Below are 15562 nucleotides of genomic sequence, written 5' to 3' on the forward strand. Positions count from 1 at the left end.
TGTGTGTGTGCAGGCATATGTTTAAAGTGAACCAGTTGGTTCAGAATAAAAAGAAAATCTTAATCCTCACATCATTTGATAAAGCTTTCAGACCTTATTGTCATGGGTCCATACCTTGTACTGACCAGGGATCCAGTGACTCCTGTCTTAGGTGTCATCTCCTGTAAAGGTCTCCTGAAGAGACCAGAGAGACGCTTGCGTCTTCTAATCTCAGGAACAGCCTGATCGTTACCAAAGTCCTTATTAACTATTTATGGAGGACACAGGTGCCAAATGTGTCTCCGTGTGTCCACCAGCCCATCGTATCTTTGGGAGAAGGGCAGGAGGTGTCAATGTTGGGACAAGAAAAAGAGGTCAAGACCCAGAGGAACGGATTGTTGAATTCAGGCGTGACAGAAACGTTGGTTTATCAGATGACAACTGCAGCAGCATGATGGATTGTCAGTTAGCATCAGCAAGAATTCAAGCTTGTTCAGACACACAGGATTTGGGAATAATTCAAGCACTTGTGGAACTACTTTTGATGGTGTAAAATATCAACAGGGAAGTGAACAGATGAGGAATTGATTTTTTGTGTGATTTGTGTGTGTGCATTTGTCAAGATGGACCCTCCAACCCCCCTTGTGGGCAGGTTCGATGTGGATGTGGACCTTGGTTTTGCCCTGTTCTTCTTCTTCCTGCTCTGCTTCTTCTTGTTGGTAGCCATAGTCCGCTGTGCTCAGATGGTGCTGGACCCATACAGTGCTATCTCTGTCACTACACACCAAGAGGAGCAAACGGAGGACTGACAGACGTGCACATCAGGTCATCCTCCAAAAGGAGCGATACCCTCTCTTCCAACTCTTCAAATGTGATAACAAAGATGAGTTGACACGAGCCAGAGAATATTCTGAGGTTTCTCTTATGGCCGAGTCAGTGATGAAGTTGTGCCTGATACTACTTCAACTTGTATATAGTTTCTTCTGAAGATTTGTATAAAAAGCTGCCAGCATTCAACTCCTTTAAGTAATGTAAGTATGCAATCTAAAGCACAGAATATATTTAGGTATTTAATGCAGATTGTGTTCATGAATAATACAAGTTATACATTTAAAATATATTGGAAAAGTCTTTGAAAAGACAGCATGTAGTGGTTTCGTTAAAATGTTGTTTAAATGTAAAAAATCGACATTCCTTTGCACCAGGAAAGATATCTGACACTGAGAGTCTGGGTGACAGCAGAGTTGTGCAATAAATTCATGATGTTTTTTTAATGTTTTTTTTTTTTCATCCAGGTAGGCCTTATTAGTGTGATAAACATAAATATGTGCTGATCCATGTGTTGAAACACTAATGCAAACAACCAAGCATTGACTTGCACTACAGAGACTCTCCTCAAATGTGATCTGTTCATCATGCCAGAATGTACACTGTGAAAAGCAGCTTGATGAAAGCTGACGCAAATGCCCTTTTTTCCTCACTAATATGGCACAGATGTTTCAAAGCTCTCAGTGATGGAACTATAATGCACAACAGATGTTTTTTCCTCAAATTCTGTCACACTATGTTTTGCAGGTTTTGCACAAACTTTCATGCAGTTTGCTTGTTGTTGAACAAATCTTACAACCTCTTTAACTTGTAGCATGTGTTGGAAATTCAGTAATTCAGAATCTACATTGTTAAGAAAGAAACAGAGGAAATAATTTCTATGCAACCTGAATCTTACTTCTCAAATTTATAAGAAATGAGTAATTAAAACTCCTGGGCAGCAACATGGCTCAAAATGAGAGAGGCAGAGCTGCTCAAAACAGTTAGATGCACCAAGTAAACGTCTCATAAATCTTACAAAATATTTTTAATTAAATTTCGTTTCTTGTTGATTAACTTGATGTTTACTTGAATCAACATGTGCTACAATAATAACGTAACAATAATAAGGTTTAGTGATTTGGTGTGAGTCAATTTCAGCATTCTTGATGTTAAATTTAGGCGCCTGCGTCCTAAATATACACAGCATCATTCAGATGTACGATTTAAATACCTTAATGACCCGGGTCGGCGGAGCTCACGTTTGTCACAGAAACCTACAGCGCGAAGTAACACCGCCCACTTCGGATACCCTGGGATACAATGCATGCACTCCTTGTTGTAGCTAGCCGGTAGCATTAGCTCGGCAACGTTATATTTACGAGCAGGCAGGATGGAAAACAGCGAAGGGTGAGTTTTGAGTGCTGTCTCTAAATGAAGTCACTCTCTGGCGTGTCTTTGAGAGCAACTCCAAAGGACACAGTGTTGTTCTCATAACAAATACACCATTCTGTCAGAAAATGAGATATTCTTCATGCTATGCTGGGCTAGGCTAGGCTATTGAGCTAGCCTGCACTCACTGGAATCAGTTTGTTGTCTTTTAGCATCCCTGTTTGCCCCGAATGTGTCCTATGAAAGTGTCACAAAAGTTATAGTGGGTTAAGTTAGTTTTTACTTTGTCGGCCTGTTAAATGGCGAAGTTATCCAGCAAGCGTCAGTTCAAAGTGGATTTTGGCTTTTTAACTGTCTCTTGTGCTAACAAGTACTCGCAGGCTAACGTCATTTCTGCAGGCTGGCAGTTGCTTTATGGTTACATTTAAACTGACCAGTTGTTGCAAAAGTGCGCATTAGCTGTGTGTCTCATCAGTATCAGCTCTACATATTTCGGCAGTGATATCTTTGGCTGGGAGCGTTAAAACGTTTCAGTCAGTCCCTGACTCTCTGTGTGCTCGCATACACAAAGACAGCATCAAAACACTGAAGTGAGACTGAAACGGTGGTTTGTACACATGTGTCACCCCATGCAGTTTTTCTTAAACTGCAGCCCAACTCCACAGTAGCTGATACCACAAGACTGTATTGCATTGATGCTTTAATACGCAGGGATTCAGTCCACGGATGACCGTTACCTGTATCAACACACCTCCTAGGCTGAATCAGTAACACTGACGTCAGCTCTTGGCATGATTGAAAACCGGCGTTGATGTTGGCACATGATCCGGGACACAGTAATGTTTATTTTTTTTAGTAGTTTATACACACTGACAGATATCATTATGCATTTCAGTCTTGTCAGCTCAGTTGGAGTCATCATCATGATATTAAGAATATTATCTGATGTTACAGTATAACTCAGTATGGCAGTCTGGTAGGTTAAATGACATGTAACATTCAGACTTGTGTGGAAAACTGATTTATGTTTCAGCTTTGTGTAGAAACCTGTAGAAACAAGTGTAAAAACTTCATTAACAGGTTTTGTTATGGTGCCAACGCACTCAATAACCAATTCCTAACACTGATCGCATTTTGGCATAATAATTGATTCATAAATTAGACAGAACACTTTTCTTATATTTCTAATGTGATTGTAAAGTGACATGCTAGCATGGTTGTCAAAAGTGGTGATCTTCACTACGTTTTGATACCATGCATGTGTTTAAAACAATAATGATAAAATATCTAGTATCAAAATATACACAGGATCAAAAGTTCCAAAGCTGTAAAAGTCAAATTTTCAACCCGATGTTGTTTATCCACTCTTGTGTGCTTGAGACCTTTTCTTTTTTCCATGATATCCAAAGAGGTGTTGAGTACAATGTATTTTTTTCCATATTGTATTGAAGTTTAAAATCCTTGGCATGTGTTGTTAGCAAAAACAACAAAAAAACCATGAAAATAATGGCAGTAAAAGTAGGGCATGGGTATTACTTTTTAAATACTGCATTGCTGTTCCATTAATTACTTATTAGTGAGGTCCAGAAGATTCATATGTAGACATTAATAATAATGTTTACTTGTCCTGTTTTGGTTTTTCTTTCTCGTCAGCATGGAGGTGGATGGCTGGGACCCCAGTCTGGAGGAAGAGCTGGGCATTTCTCTGGAAGAGCTGAGGAAGTGGATCGAAGATGCTGTGGAGAAGAGCGAGATTGTGCAGAAGAAAAAGGCTCAGCTAACGGAGCTCAAGCAATGGGTGGAGCAGAAAGAAGAAGAGGAGGCCAAGACGGAGATGCTTCTCAATGATGCCAACCAGTAAGCCGTTCACTTTGTTCCAAAGTCTGTTTTTTTATTTACTAATTGTGCATTTTAGTTAATATACAGTATTTTTACAAGCACCCATCTCTCATCTCAGACCTCGTAGATTCTTTGGCAGCACTTAAAGTGTACTTTGGAGAAGTTCGCAGATCGTGAAATTGTAAATTATTGTGTAGAGCCCAGCTCTTTGAATCAAATACTGCATAACAGGAAAGTGAAGCAGATAGCACCAGATCAACAAGTCTCTAACTGCCAGACAGCACGAGTTTTCTAACAAACACAAAGAGCAGCCCTGCTGGTGATACAGATGATTACACAGCATGTTCCTGTTTAACTTTTCATAATGTAAACCAAAGCTTTCTCTGTTTTGTATAACAGCTTAGCCTAAATTGTTTGATGGCACGACATTACGCATTATGTTTGAATTTCATTTTGTGACGCGCAATCTGGTTATTTTCACCTTTTGTGCTGAACATAAAACAAGAATCCACGATTGTGTGTGAATGTGGGCTGTGGGCAGAGAGAGTTGACAGAAAATGAGGGAGTTCTTTTTCTCCTCACTCTTCCTCAGGTCCATATTGGAGTGTGAGAAACTGGTGAAGGCAACTTACCACAGGAACGGTCTTGTTTACCGTGAGAGCAGCTCAGAGGATGAGGGGGTCGGAGGAGGTGTGTTGTCCTCTGAGGTCATTGAGATAGATGACGATGAAGATGATGATGTCATCGCTGTCGGCTGTTGTAAGTCGCACTCTTTTCCTCTCAGAGCAGTTACCGTTCATTGCTACTACAGCATGAAAACAGTCAGGTTATTAAATATTCTGCTTCTCTTGTGTTCTTCGCAATGTTTCAGTGGTTCCTCCGAAGAAGCACGTCGCTCTTGGCAAAGATCAAGTGGTGAGAACAATTAAAAAAAATTTCATTATATTGTGCTGTTACACTTCGCTGATAAATGTTTGTTGTGGGTTGGTCAAACCGAGTATGAGTTTATTTAACTAAGATTAAGGTATAAAAAGTTTTTCTAGGCTTTGCTTGGTGCTGTTTTCCCTCCTTTATTAACAGGCTCATTGTGAGAAAAGATGTATTGGAAATGCCTAGAAGGAAAACAATGGATATTGTGGATTTGACCACAAAAATTTATGAGGAAAGGTATCATAGCTCAGTGTACGCAGTTGAGGATGTATTTCCTGTTTATTTGTTTTGCCAGGTAAAAGAGGCCAGTGCGGCTCTGCAGAAAACCTCCCATCAGGTGCAGAAGTTGGCCCAAATGGTCAACAAGCATTCAACAATTACTTCATTGCTCCGATCTCCTTTACAGCCTTCGTCCCAGTCAGGTGAGCATGCATCAGTGGTCATCAGCTACATAATAACCTTAACTACACAGGGGCCAGAATTTTCTAAGTAGACAGTGTAGAGGCAGGACTGTCGAATGACAACATTTAGGCCCACTCAGCCTAATTTAATATTTGTGATAAAAATAGTATTTATTTTCACTTCTTTTTTAGAAAATAAATACTATTTTTATCAGCCTTTATGAACAGAGTCCTAAAACATAGGAAATCCATAATGATAGGATAAAGAAGCCTACTTAACTTAAGTAAATGCTCTGAGACCTCAAGCGGTGAGGCAGTCAGTGCACAATACTTACATACTGGCATACATACTTTACTTTAGTATGCATCATACCTACGTCAAAGTGTCTGACACTAAAGGTGTGTGTGGCTGTTCTACCCTCCAGGTATTCAGGGTTCGGTTCCGGCAGTGTTTGTATCCCAGATTCAATCTCAGTCCATGACCCAGCCGAACCCCAACATGCCCGAAGATGAGCTCAGAGTCGGGATGAGCATTCTAGGAAAGAAACGCACCAAGACCTGGCACAGAGGCACTCTTGTTGCTATCAGCCCTGTTGGTGTGTTACCAGAACATTTTATTCTTCTTTCAGGACTCAAGATTATGTTAAATATTCAATATTTGAGGTTTCGTTTTATATATTATTAATTATTGTATGTGTTGTGTATGTGAATTTTCCAGATCTTCTATCTTTAATGCAGCAACCTCTCTGTCTATATTCAGGAAACGGTGTATCCAAGTATAAAGTTAAGTTTGATAAAGGAAAGAGTCTGCTGTCTGGAAATCACATTGCTTTCGACTATAACCCCACCCTGGAGATTCTGTATGTCGGGGCTCGTGTAGTCGCCAAGTACAAGGACGGCAATCTGGTGTGGCTCTATGCTGGAATAGTAGCAGAGATGCCCAACAACAAGAACCGTATGAGGTAAGACTAAATAACGAAAGAGCCCTACCAACACTTTCTGTTTCCACTCATATTAGGGGTGGGAGATATGGACAAAATCTTCTAACAGTAGTTGCGGAACATGAACAGTAATGTTATCACTTCACCACATTTGTTTATTTTCTTCCTCTTCTTTTATTTGGAACTTCTATAAAAACAAAAACAGCTGCCTCACATGAGACAACACTGGAGTTAAAAACAAAGGACTCAAATCAGTAAAACTGGAAATGGAAAATGGAAGCTTTAAGGTTCCAAATGGGAGCAATAATTTCAAGTTTTGTAGTTTTTAGCAAGTGCAAATATGGCACCAACTGTCGCTGTCACATCAGGTGGGAAGTAAGTAGACCTGCTGCCCAAATCACTTAACTTTACAAGGCAGCAGGAAGCACAGGATCATGTGAGAGTAGTAACATCAAATCTCTTACCGGTGGACACATTTCTACCATGACACATCGCCCCAATCAATAGTAACATCTTTAGTCCCTTACATTTTGCTATTAAAGAACTACATCCAAGCTCATAAATAAGCTCATAAAAACACAGACTTTTTACACTTAAAAAATAAACATTCCAGTGCTCACCCTTAGACAAACTATGTAAGAGTTATTATATAGTAGAGTAGTGATATATATATATGGTTAATATCTTTTGTTGTATGTGTTTCAGGTTTTTGATTTTCTTTGATGACGGTTATGCTTCATATGTAACACTACCTGAGCTCTATCCAGTTTGCCGGCCATGTAAGTGCCCATTTCTCTGTTTTCTCCTTTTCTCTTGTATTATGTGACGCTCAGTCATTTTTTTATGCAGTTATGCCAGTTATTTGGCTAAGAGTACATTAAATTGGTTGTAGGATTTTGGGAGTCAGTGTGGCAGTAAATACAAATTCATCAACAAGAGAGTGACCTTACTCTTGTTTTCGCAGTAAGGCGTACATGGGAGGACATAGAGGATGCATCGTGTCGAGACTTCATCGAGGAGTACATCACTGCCTACCCCAGCAGGCCTATGGTGCTCCTAAAGGTTGGCCAGATTATCAAGACTGAGTGGGAGGGAACCTGGTGGAAGAGCAAAGTGGAAGAAGTGGATGGAAGCTTGGTCAAGATCCTCTTTTTGGTATGTCAACAAATAAAATCCACTCAATGACTCAGACAGCTGTCCAGAGGAACAGAAGGGTCCATGTTCATTATCCAGAATCCACATTAGTTTAAATAAATTTGCTTTATGGTAGTTGATTTATCAATAGAGCAGTTAAAAATGAGTGCACTTGTGTTGCTGTTTGTTGTCAATCAGGATGATAAGAGGAGTGAGTGGATCTATAGAGGCTCCACCAGGTTGGAGCCAATGTTCAACCTGAAGATGACCACCGCTAATAATCAGGAGAAGAAGCTGGCTGGCCAGCAGAGGACACGACCTAACATGGGTAACGTACATACTCAAAAATGCATGTACACACAGACACAAAAAGTCACACACTCACACTTGAAATTTTTCAAGAACAGATTGATTAATCCAGTACTTTGTTTTCTGTATTGGTACCTAATTTAGATCCTGTCTTAGAGAATTGTTTTAACTTTTGCATTGAGGTCAGAAATTCCAATTCCAATGTCCAGTGTGTACAACAAGAGGAAATGAAAAAATGTTTACTTAATACTTCTTTTTCAATCTCCAGGGGCACTGAGGAGTAAAGGTCCGGTTGTTCAGTACACCAGTGATGGACACGTTGGAGCCTCTCCGGTCAAAGCACTGCAGGCCTCGCCCGGCCAGCCTTCACAGACACCACAACATCCACAGCGTCTTCAGCCCCCGCAGACCCAACAAATGTCTCAGTCTCCTCAGACAGCACAGCCTGCACAATCCCCACAACCTCTACGTGCTGAGTAAGTGATACTGCAACTTGATCCGAATGAAGAGCTCTTCATTCATATGACCTCCGTTGGTTTAACGTCTCACCTTGTTGCAGTGACGTAAAGTGTACTCTAGGGCCCTGTGACATCCGTGTCACAACAAAGCACATTCCTAACCACACTGAGCTGGCTGTGGTCAGAGCTAAAACAAATCTGAAATTTCCAAGCAGAGATGGCAACAAAACACTACTTTTCAGCCTCTTTGACGCCTAATCAAAACTGCATTTTTCATGCTTTTGGTCACTTGTGGGCACCACAACAAGCTAACAGCGCACCATTGACATACTGTATGGTATCTCTTTAAAAAGATGACTATTCAGAAATTAATAGATAATCACATTCAACAGACACAGAGCAATATTAGCATTTATTTTGTGTTGTGTTTGTGGTGACCTGGTCATTCTCTCTTTTAGCTTTCTCAGCTCTTGATGGAAATCAAAACAGTTAGGTGATATAAACGGTAGAGCCCAGAGGGAAAATGTAGTCACACACAGTAATAAGTCTCTGTGTGTATGTCACTTTAAGCAACATTTTTCACATTAGTTTGATGCTTCATTAATGGAAAAAAATATTGATCATCCATTTTTCCATTTACTTCCACTTATTCGGGGTAGGGTTGTGGTGGCAGCAGGGTATCCCAGTCCACACTCTCCCCAGCTACACTTTGCAACTCCTGGGGGAAGTATTGATTAATGGAGCTTTAAACCTAAATGATTTTAGAGCAAGTGAAGGCTTATGATATCGACTGATATTTCTATCCTCACTGTCTTCAAGCAGTAAACATCAGATGGCAAAGAAGAGTACTTCTCCGTTTGTCCCTGGGGTGGGAGGCACTCATTTGTCCAAAGTCACGCAGTCTCTTTCGCCCAGTCCCACTAACCTCTCCAGGTGAGTCCACCTCATTGTTTGGCCTAATAATTTATAACACAGAGGAAAGGAAAAGCTCTGCTGAAAGTGATCTTAGACATTTGATGTTTTTGAATGTAACTGGTCTCTTTCTCTTCGTCTTTTGTCTGCCAACTCATAGTGGTGGAAGAATCTTGAATGCCCAAAACACTGTTGCGCCGCCTTTCACACAGTCGTTCCAGAGACAGCTGCCCTCTCTGGCTCCTGCGCCCCCTGCCATCGCCCACGCGGTGGCCACCATCCCACATCAGGCCGCGTACCGTGCCCCGACGGACCGCATCTTCTACATGGCACACACTTGTCAGCCTGCCTGTCTGAATCGTGTACGGCCTGCGAAATCAGACATGCACAGAGGAAAGAACCCGCTTCTCACACCTTTACTCTACGATTTCCGACGAATGACAGGACGACGCAAAGTCAACCGCAAGGTAAATTGGAAAGAAGAGTAGATGAATCAGGAAGTGGATATGTGAAGCGTTCAGCTTTTTTTTTTGCTTTTTTTTAATGTAAGAATTTTTTGATTTTATTTTCCCTCCTTGGAGTCAAACTGAATTGCACAACACTTGTCATATGTATGCTCCCCCCCTCAGATGTCCTTTCATGTAATCTACAAGGCTCCATGTGGGCTTTGCCTGCGAAACATGGCAGAGATCCAGAACTACCTCTTCCAGACGCGCTGTGACTTTATATTCTTAGAGATGTTCTGTCTGGACCCTTACGTGCTTGTGGACCGGCCTTTCCAGCCACAGAAGCCTTTCTACTACATTCCTGACATCACTGGTGGAAAGGAGGACATCCCACTCTCCTGCGTCAATGAGATCGATTCCACCCCACCTCCTAAAGTAGCTTACAGTAAGAATTACATTAAGATGGTATCAAGGTAGAGATTAATTTGGGCTGGGTTCAGATTACAATTATTTTTGTCTTTTGAGATGATCACTGTGTCATCTCGGTCATCGCAGAGTCTTAAAGGAGAAGAGATTTTTACCAGTCTCGTGTACATCGAAACATCTGACTAAAAGATTTGTCAGAGCAGGACATCAGACAAAAACAGCTACAATAAAGCCAGTTAAATCCCAGTGACAGTACTGATTGTTGAACAGCTTGAATGAACAAACGTATGTTTTCTTTTCATTTAACTTCCGTATGATTCTCTTGTCACTCACTTTTGTAATTTATGTTATTTGCTTGTCTTGCTTTTAGTTATCAGAGAGCTATTTTTCGGAGCCTTTAAGTTCCCACTTCACCTGCATGTGTGATGTGCAGAAAGTAAAGAAAATACATAAAAAAAATCGATGAGCTATCACAGTTGCCTTTTCCTGTCCCTACCTTCTTTGAAAAACCCTTGTGGATGTTATTGCAAAGAGACTAATCGTACTCTCTCTCCTCTCTTTAAGGTAAAGAACGTATACCTGAAGATGGAGTATTCATCAACACCAGTTCAGACTTTCTGGTTGGGTGTGAATGCACTGACGGCTGTCGAGACAAGTTAGTGAAGTTCCTCGCCTATGACCCACCATTTTTAATATTACTCCTGCTGTTAATATTCTCAACTCATGTCTTTGTGTCTTTATAACAGATCCAAATGCTCTTGCCATCAGTTGACCCTTCAGGCTACAGGTTGTACACCAGGGGGACAGATTAACCCGAACGCGGGATATTTGCACAAACGATTAGAGGAGTGCCTCCCCACAGGGTCAGACATCATAGTTGCACGAAAGCCTTTCCCACTTGTCGTGTACTTTACAGAAAGACTAACTCACTCTCACTCCTCATAACCTCGTAAGAGGATAATTACTGTTGAATGTAACAGCTAATTTGTCTTGTCTCGGAGGCATTATCTTCCTGCCCTCTCTCTGTTTCTCAGGATCTACGAGTGTAATAAACGGTGCAAATGCTGTTCTCAGATGTGCACCAACCGGTTGGTGCAGCACGGCCTGCAGGTGCGTCTCCAGCTCTTCAAGACCCAGAACAAAGGCTGGGGCATCCGCTGTCTGGATGACGTGGCCAAGGGCTCTTTTGTCTGCATATATGCTGGTGAGGAAAGGGAACAGACATAGGAGAATGGTTTTACATGCACAGATGTGATGGCAAACAGACACACACACACACACAGACATTAGTTTATTCACAACAGTATAATAGCAGATGATTTGATTGCAATGTGACTTTTCTCTTTCTCCCGTTTACACCTTTTCCTTCCACTCTACAAGGTAAAATCTTAACAGACGACTTTGCTGATAAAGAAGGTCTAGAGATGGGCGATGAGTATTTCGCTAACCTGGACCATATAGAGAGTGTGGAGAACTTCAAGGAAGGCTATGAGAGTGAGGCTCACTGTTCGGACAGTGAGGGGAGTGGTGTTGACATGTCGAGGATAAAAATCCAACCGTCTGCTTTAGTATCATCTAACTTTGCTGGACGACTGCCTAAGAAGGGTGAGTCTGAATCCAGAGGTGGTTCTTAATGGAACGTGGTGTTTGTGCTCTTGACCCCAGCTGACACTTTATCTTCCTCCTTCTCTGCGTGTTTTTTTTTTCCCCCACCACAGCCGATAGTCCAAGCTCATCGGAGGACAGCAATGACGACGATGATAAGGATTCAAAAAGTGAAGATGAAAGTGACAGTTCAGACGACACGTTTGTGAAGGACAACTACTACAGCTCCAGCTCTGTGTGGAGGAGTTACACCACACGGGGTCAGGTCAAGGGGAACAAGGAAGGTGAGCCGGTGGTTTGTATAGGGAAAAGTTCCTCAGAGGGAGACGATACCGCAGTTTTTATTTAAAGGAAGGGTTCAGCATTATTGGAAATAAACTATAAAGAGACTTACATTTAATTAGAAAGAGCCTGACAAATACTCCCCCTGTAAAACCACAACTTGGAAGTATAGTATGTTAATTAATGAGTATTAGAAGTACCGTTAGGCAGATTTTGTTATGTTTAGTCGCATCCAGTTCAGCTGTACCCCCTGTTTCCAGCCTTTATGTTAAGCTAAGCTAACAGGCCTCTGCCTCCAGCTTTATATTTACAGTACAGACATGTTCGTGTTGATCTTCTCCTGTAATTCTTGGTAAGAAACCTATATAGGTGTATTTCCAAAAATGTTTAATAACTGCTCTCAAGACCTGTAGTATCCACATTAGACTTGTTTGTGGTGTGAGACAAGAGGCATCCACATGAACGCCAGGATCCCAGGTTTCCCAGCAGAACATTGCACGATAATGAGATGATCTGTGTCATTCACTTCACCTGTCAGGCATTTTAATGTTGTGTCTGTTTGTGCACGTATTAAATGTGTATGTGTGTGTGTAATCAGCAGCTAAGCAAAGTGATCAAAAGGTCTCTTCCAGTGAGAAAAATGATGTTGACAATTTTGCTGCATAATTAAACATTTTTGATCTTTTAGAATAATAAAAATCATTTGCTTAGTCGTTCTGAAATTATATTTGTTTTGCTTTTTATGTTTCATATAATTTGAGGTTTTTAGACTGTCAATAAGAAATAATGAGGAATACTAAAACATTTCTTGGAAGACTCTGTGTGCCTTGGAACTTGTAGTTTGCATTTTCCAGTGTGTTTGATATTTTGTAGATGAAGATTTGTCAGTGAATTTACAAAAATGATGTGTAGATTCATTAGATAAGATTATATTAGAATAAATTAATTTGACTTTTAGGGTTAGTTAAAGGGTACATTTTGACATTGTACTGTGCGTTTCTCTTAATTAGCCCAGCTCTTCTCATGGGGAAAATACCTTCAGTGTTTCCCTGCATTAATTTTGTGAGCTCAGGATTTCTGTTTTATCTTCTCCTTCCTGCTTCAGGGAGTCAAGATAGTAAAGACGGATTGAATACGTCAACCAAAGGAACTGATGATGAGAAGCCACCGTCCATGCCAGAGGAGACAGGAAAAAGCAAAGTAGCTTCCTGGCTTACTAGCCAGGGGCTGAAGAAGGTGAGTACTGAGAGGCTAAAGTAAGAGTAATGTTTCACTGGACTCAGCTCTCATCTTAGGATTATTATATTTTCTAAGAGCATAGATTGTAAAAGCTGGCTTTTATTTTAGGAGATTTTGCATTATTGTATTCTTGCACAATAATCCTTCTTTTTCTGTTTCCGTTATAGGAGTCTGGAGACAGCAAGAGGTGTGTTGAACAAAATAAGCTTAAATATGCTTAACTGGATTTTTAGTTTTACCTGATTTTAAACTTATTTGATTTAATAACAGTTCTGCAACTCAGTGGTCAATAATATCACCTGAAGTTAAATTGAGAAGATTTAAGAAGATTAATTTTGTGTTTCTTGCAGTCAAGTGAAATCAGAAACAGGAAAGAAGCAGGATGTGATGACTCTCTCCGATAGTGATGATGTTCAGACCATCAGCTCTGGATCTGATGACAACAAAGAGAAAGAGAAAGTCACTTCTGGTAACGAGAGATACTTAAATTTACACCACACTGATAGTGATCATTATAGATTTCACTGTCTTCAGTTTTCATTCGTCTCTCTTTTGCCACTGCTTTTCTGGCTCAGGCGTGACAAAGAAGCAGGTAGCGGTAAAATCTACTCGAGGCATCGCCCTGAAGACCAGCCACGGGATGATGGTGAAAACAGGTGCACCTGGAGGCGGGGGAGGTCAGGGGGGCAAGACGGGACCACAGGGACAGCCTGGAGGAGGTGGGGAGAACGCTCCCAAAAACACTCGCTTGTTCTTTGACGGTGAGGAGTCCTGCTACATCATCGATGCCAAGTTGGAAGGAAACCTTGGACGGTACCTCAATGTAAGTGTGTAACTTACAGGATGTCACCGTGTGTGTGTGTCACCATTTAGTCTCACTTAAATTCAGTTTCCACGTATTCATATTTTATTTTGTGATCTCTGTCTCCTCTCTGTATTACAGCACAGCTGCAGTCCTAACCTTTTCGTCCAAAATGTGTTTGTGGACACACATGACTTGCGGTTTCCCTGGGTGGCGTTCTTTGCCAGCAAGTGAGTTTTGAAACAAATATGTTTGTACGTTTTTTCTCTTATGTCGACTGGGGGGCTTTAAATGATCTCAGGTGCCTCAGATGCTGTGAGGCTTTAGAGATTGTTAAGGTAGGGGGCATGAGGTATGAGTGGGACAATTAAATACAATCCAGAAATCTAAGTTTAAAGCAACTGTAATTTTATATTCTAATAATAATATAAATTGTATAATAATGACGGATGGAAAATAATGCCAGTTTGAAATGGGTGACTCGTAGTTACTTTCAGTTCCAGCTTATTGTTGAGCTGATCCAGTCACAACTTCACACTTCTGGTTCAGTCTGCACACTCTGAGGGCTGTTTTCAGAAAAACAAAACAAACAAAAAAATAAAACACCTCCTTCAACTTCCTGCCGAGCACCAAACTGCAGACAGACACAATTCATGACTAGCTGGTGAACTTGAGCTTAGCATTTCATGGCTAAAGTGAAAGAAAAATCAGAGACCAAAAGCAGAGCTTAAAGAAAGTGAAATCTGGACTTGTGTTCACCAGTAGCACAACTTCAGATGAATGATGAGTGAATATTCAAAAATTCAGTTTTAAAGGTGACGATATGTCAGTTTTGTTTAATTGCATTTAAGTAGTGGATGTGTGGGTATGAAGGCTGATCAAACACCACAAGAAGGCTGATCAATTCATCATCAGGTGTCACTCCTGTGCACTTCAGTGCTTATATCAATAAGTGAAAGTATCAGCATTCATAGCCCTGTGATGTTCAGTACAGATCAAAACTGGGCCTAAACAAGAATGATTTACAGCTAAGGCATAACAGCCGAGCCATCAGCAGCAGGGTTATCACACTGAATTATCTCTTAGTTTATGAATTTTACCTGTAAGGCTTCAATCAGGAATTGATTAGAGTGACTGCATTTATTAATGTACTAATCAAAGTGCTGTATAGGCTTCATGTTAATGTATAACAAGCTCTTGTCCTCCACTCACTTGCCTGCTTGTGCCCTCGTGCAGACGGATCCGGGCTGGCACAGAGCTGACCTGGGACTACAACTATGAGGTGGGCAGCGTGGAGGGGAAGGTGCTGCTCTGCTGCTGTGGATCCACTGAGTGCAGAGGAAGACTGTTGTGATGGGCAGCCATTTCACTCCCTCTGCTGTCTCTGTAGGAAACTTACAGGAGCCCTGTCAACACTGTAACCTTGTATTTTTTTTTTGTTTTTTGTTTTTTGTTTTTTTTTTAATTGAACATGAATTTTATTACAGTTGTTTTGTTGCCTTTATTTTATACGTTTCCTGATTTGTCTGATTTTATCCATTACGTCTCTTTACATCTGAATAAAACGCAGTATTCTTCAGTGAGTCAGCGGAATCATCTGCTCTTTTGTGAAACCTCACTGATCATTAAAAAGATAAATGTGCAATTTCAAAGTGAGCTG

The 15562-nt window shown here is 40.9% G+C and overlaps 2 protein-coding genes across 3 annotated transcripts; both read left to right on the plus strand.

The window, feature by feature from the left end:
• Positions 1-548: 548 nt before the first annotated feature.
• Positions 549-796, plus strand: LOC124065262 (cortexin domain-containing 1-like). The gene has a single exon (XM_046400495.1). The coding sequence runs from the start codon at positions 603-605 to the stop codon at positions 786-788; it is 186 nt and encodes a 61-aa protein (XP_046256451.1). The 5' UTR covers positions 549-602; the 3' UTR covers positions 789-796.
• A 1242-nt stretch (positions 797-2038) lies between these two features.
• Positions 2039-15485, plus strand: setdb1b (SET domain bifurcated histone lysine methyltransferase 1b). 2 transcript variants are annotated; one of them, XM_046400729.1, is made up of 25 exons: positions 2039-2196; positions 3832-4035; positions 4610-4776; positions 4889-4932; positions 5243-5369; positions 5774-5944; positions 6109-6310; positions 6995-7068; positions 7254-7444; positions 7622-7751; positions 8001-8208; positions 9010-9123; positions 9263-9569; positions 9732-9993; positions 10539-10629; positions 10721-10837; positions 11009-11178; positions 11355-11579; positions 11693-11863; positions 12967-13097; positions 13268-13287; positions 13451-13569; positions 13676-13923; positions 14044-14132; positions 15139-15485. In XM_046400729.1, the coding sequence occupies exons 1-25, from the start codon at positions 2180-2182 to the stop codon at positions 15254-15256; spliced, it is 3717 nt and encodes a 1238-aa protein (XP_046256685.1). In that variant the 5' UTR covers positions 2039-2179; the 3' UTR covers positions 15257-15485. The 2 variants fall into 2 exon arrangements, with proteins under 2 accessions (XP_046256685.1, XP_046256686.1); XM_046400730.1 differs by having other exon boundaries at positions 9013-9123.
• Positions 15486-15562: the final 77 nt, after the last annotated feature.

The sequence above is a fragment of the Scatophagus argus genome, chromosome 9 (assembly GCF_020382885.2).
Source record: "Scatophagus argus isolate fScaArg1 chromosome 9, fScaArg1.pri, whole genome shotgun sequence".
Lineage (NCBI taxonomy): Eukaryota > Metazoa > Chordata > Actinopteri > Scatophagidae > Scatophagus > Scatophagus argus.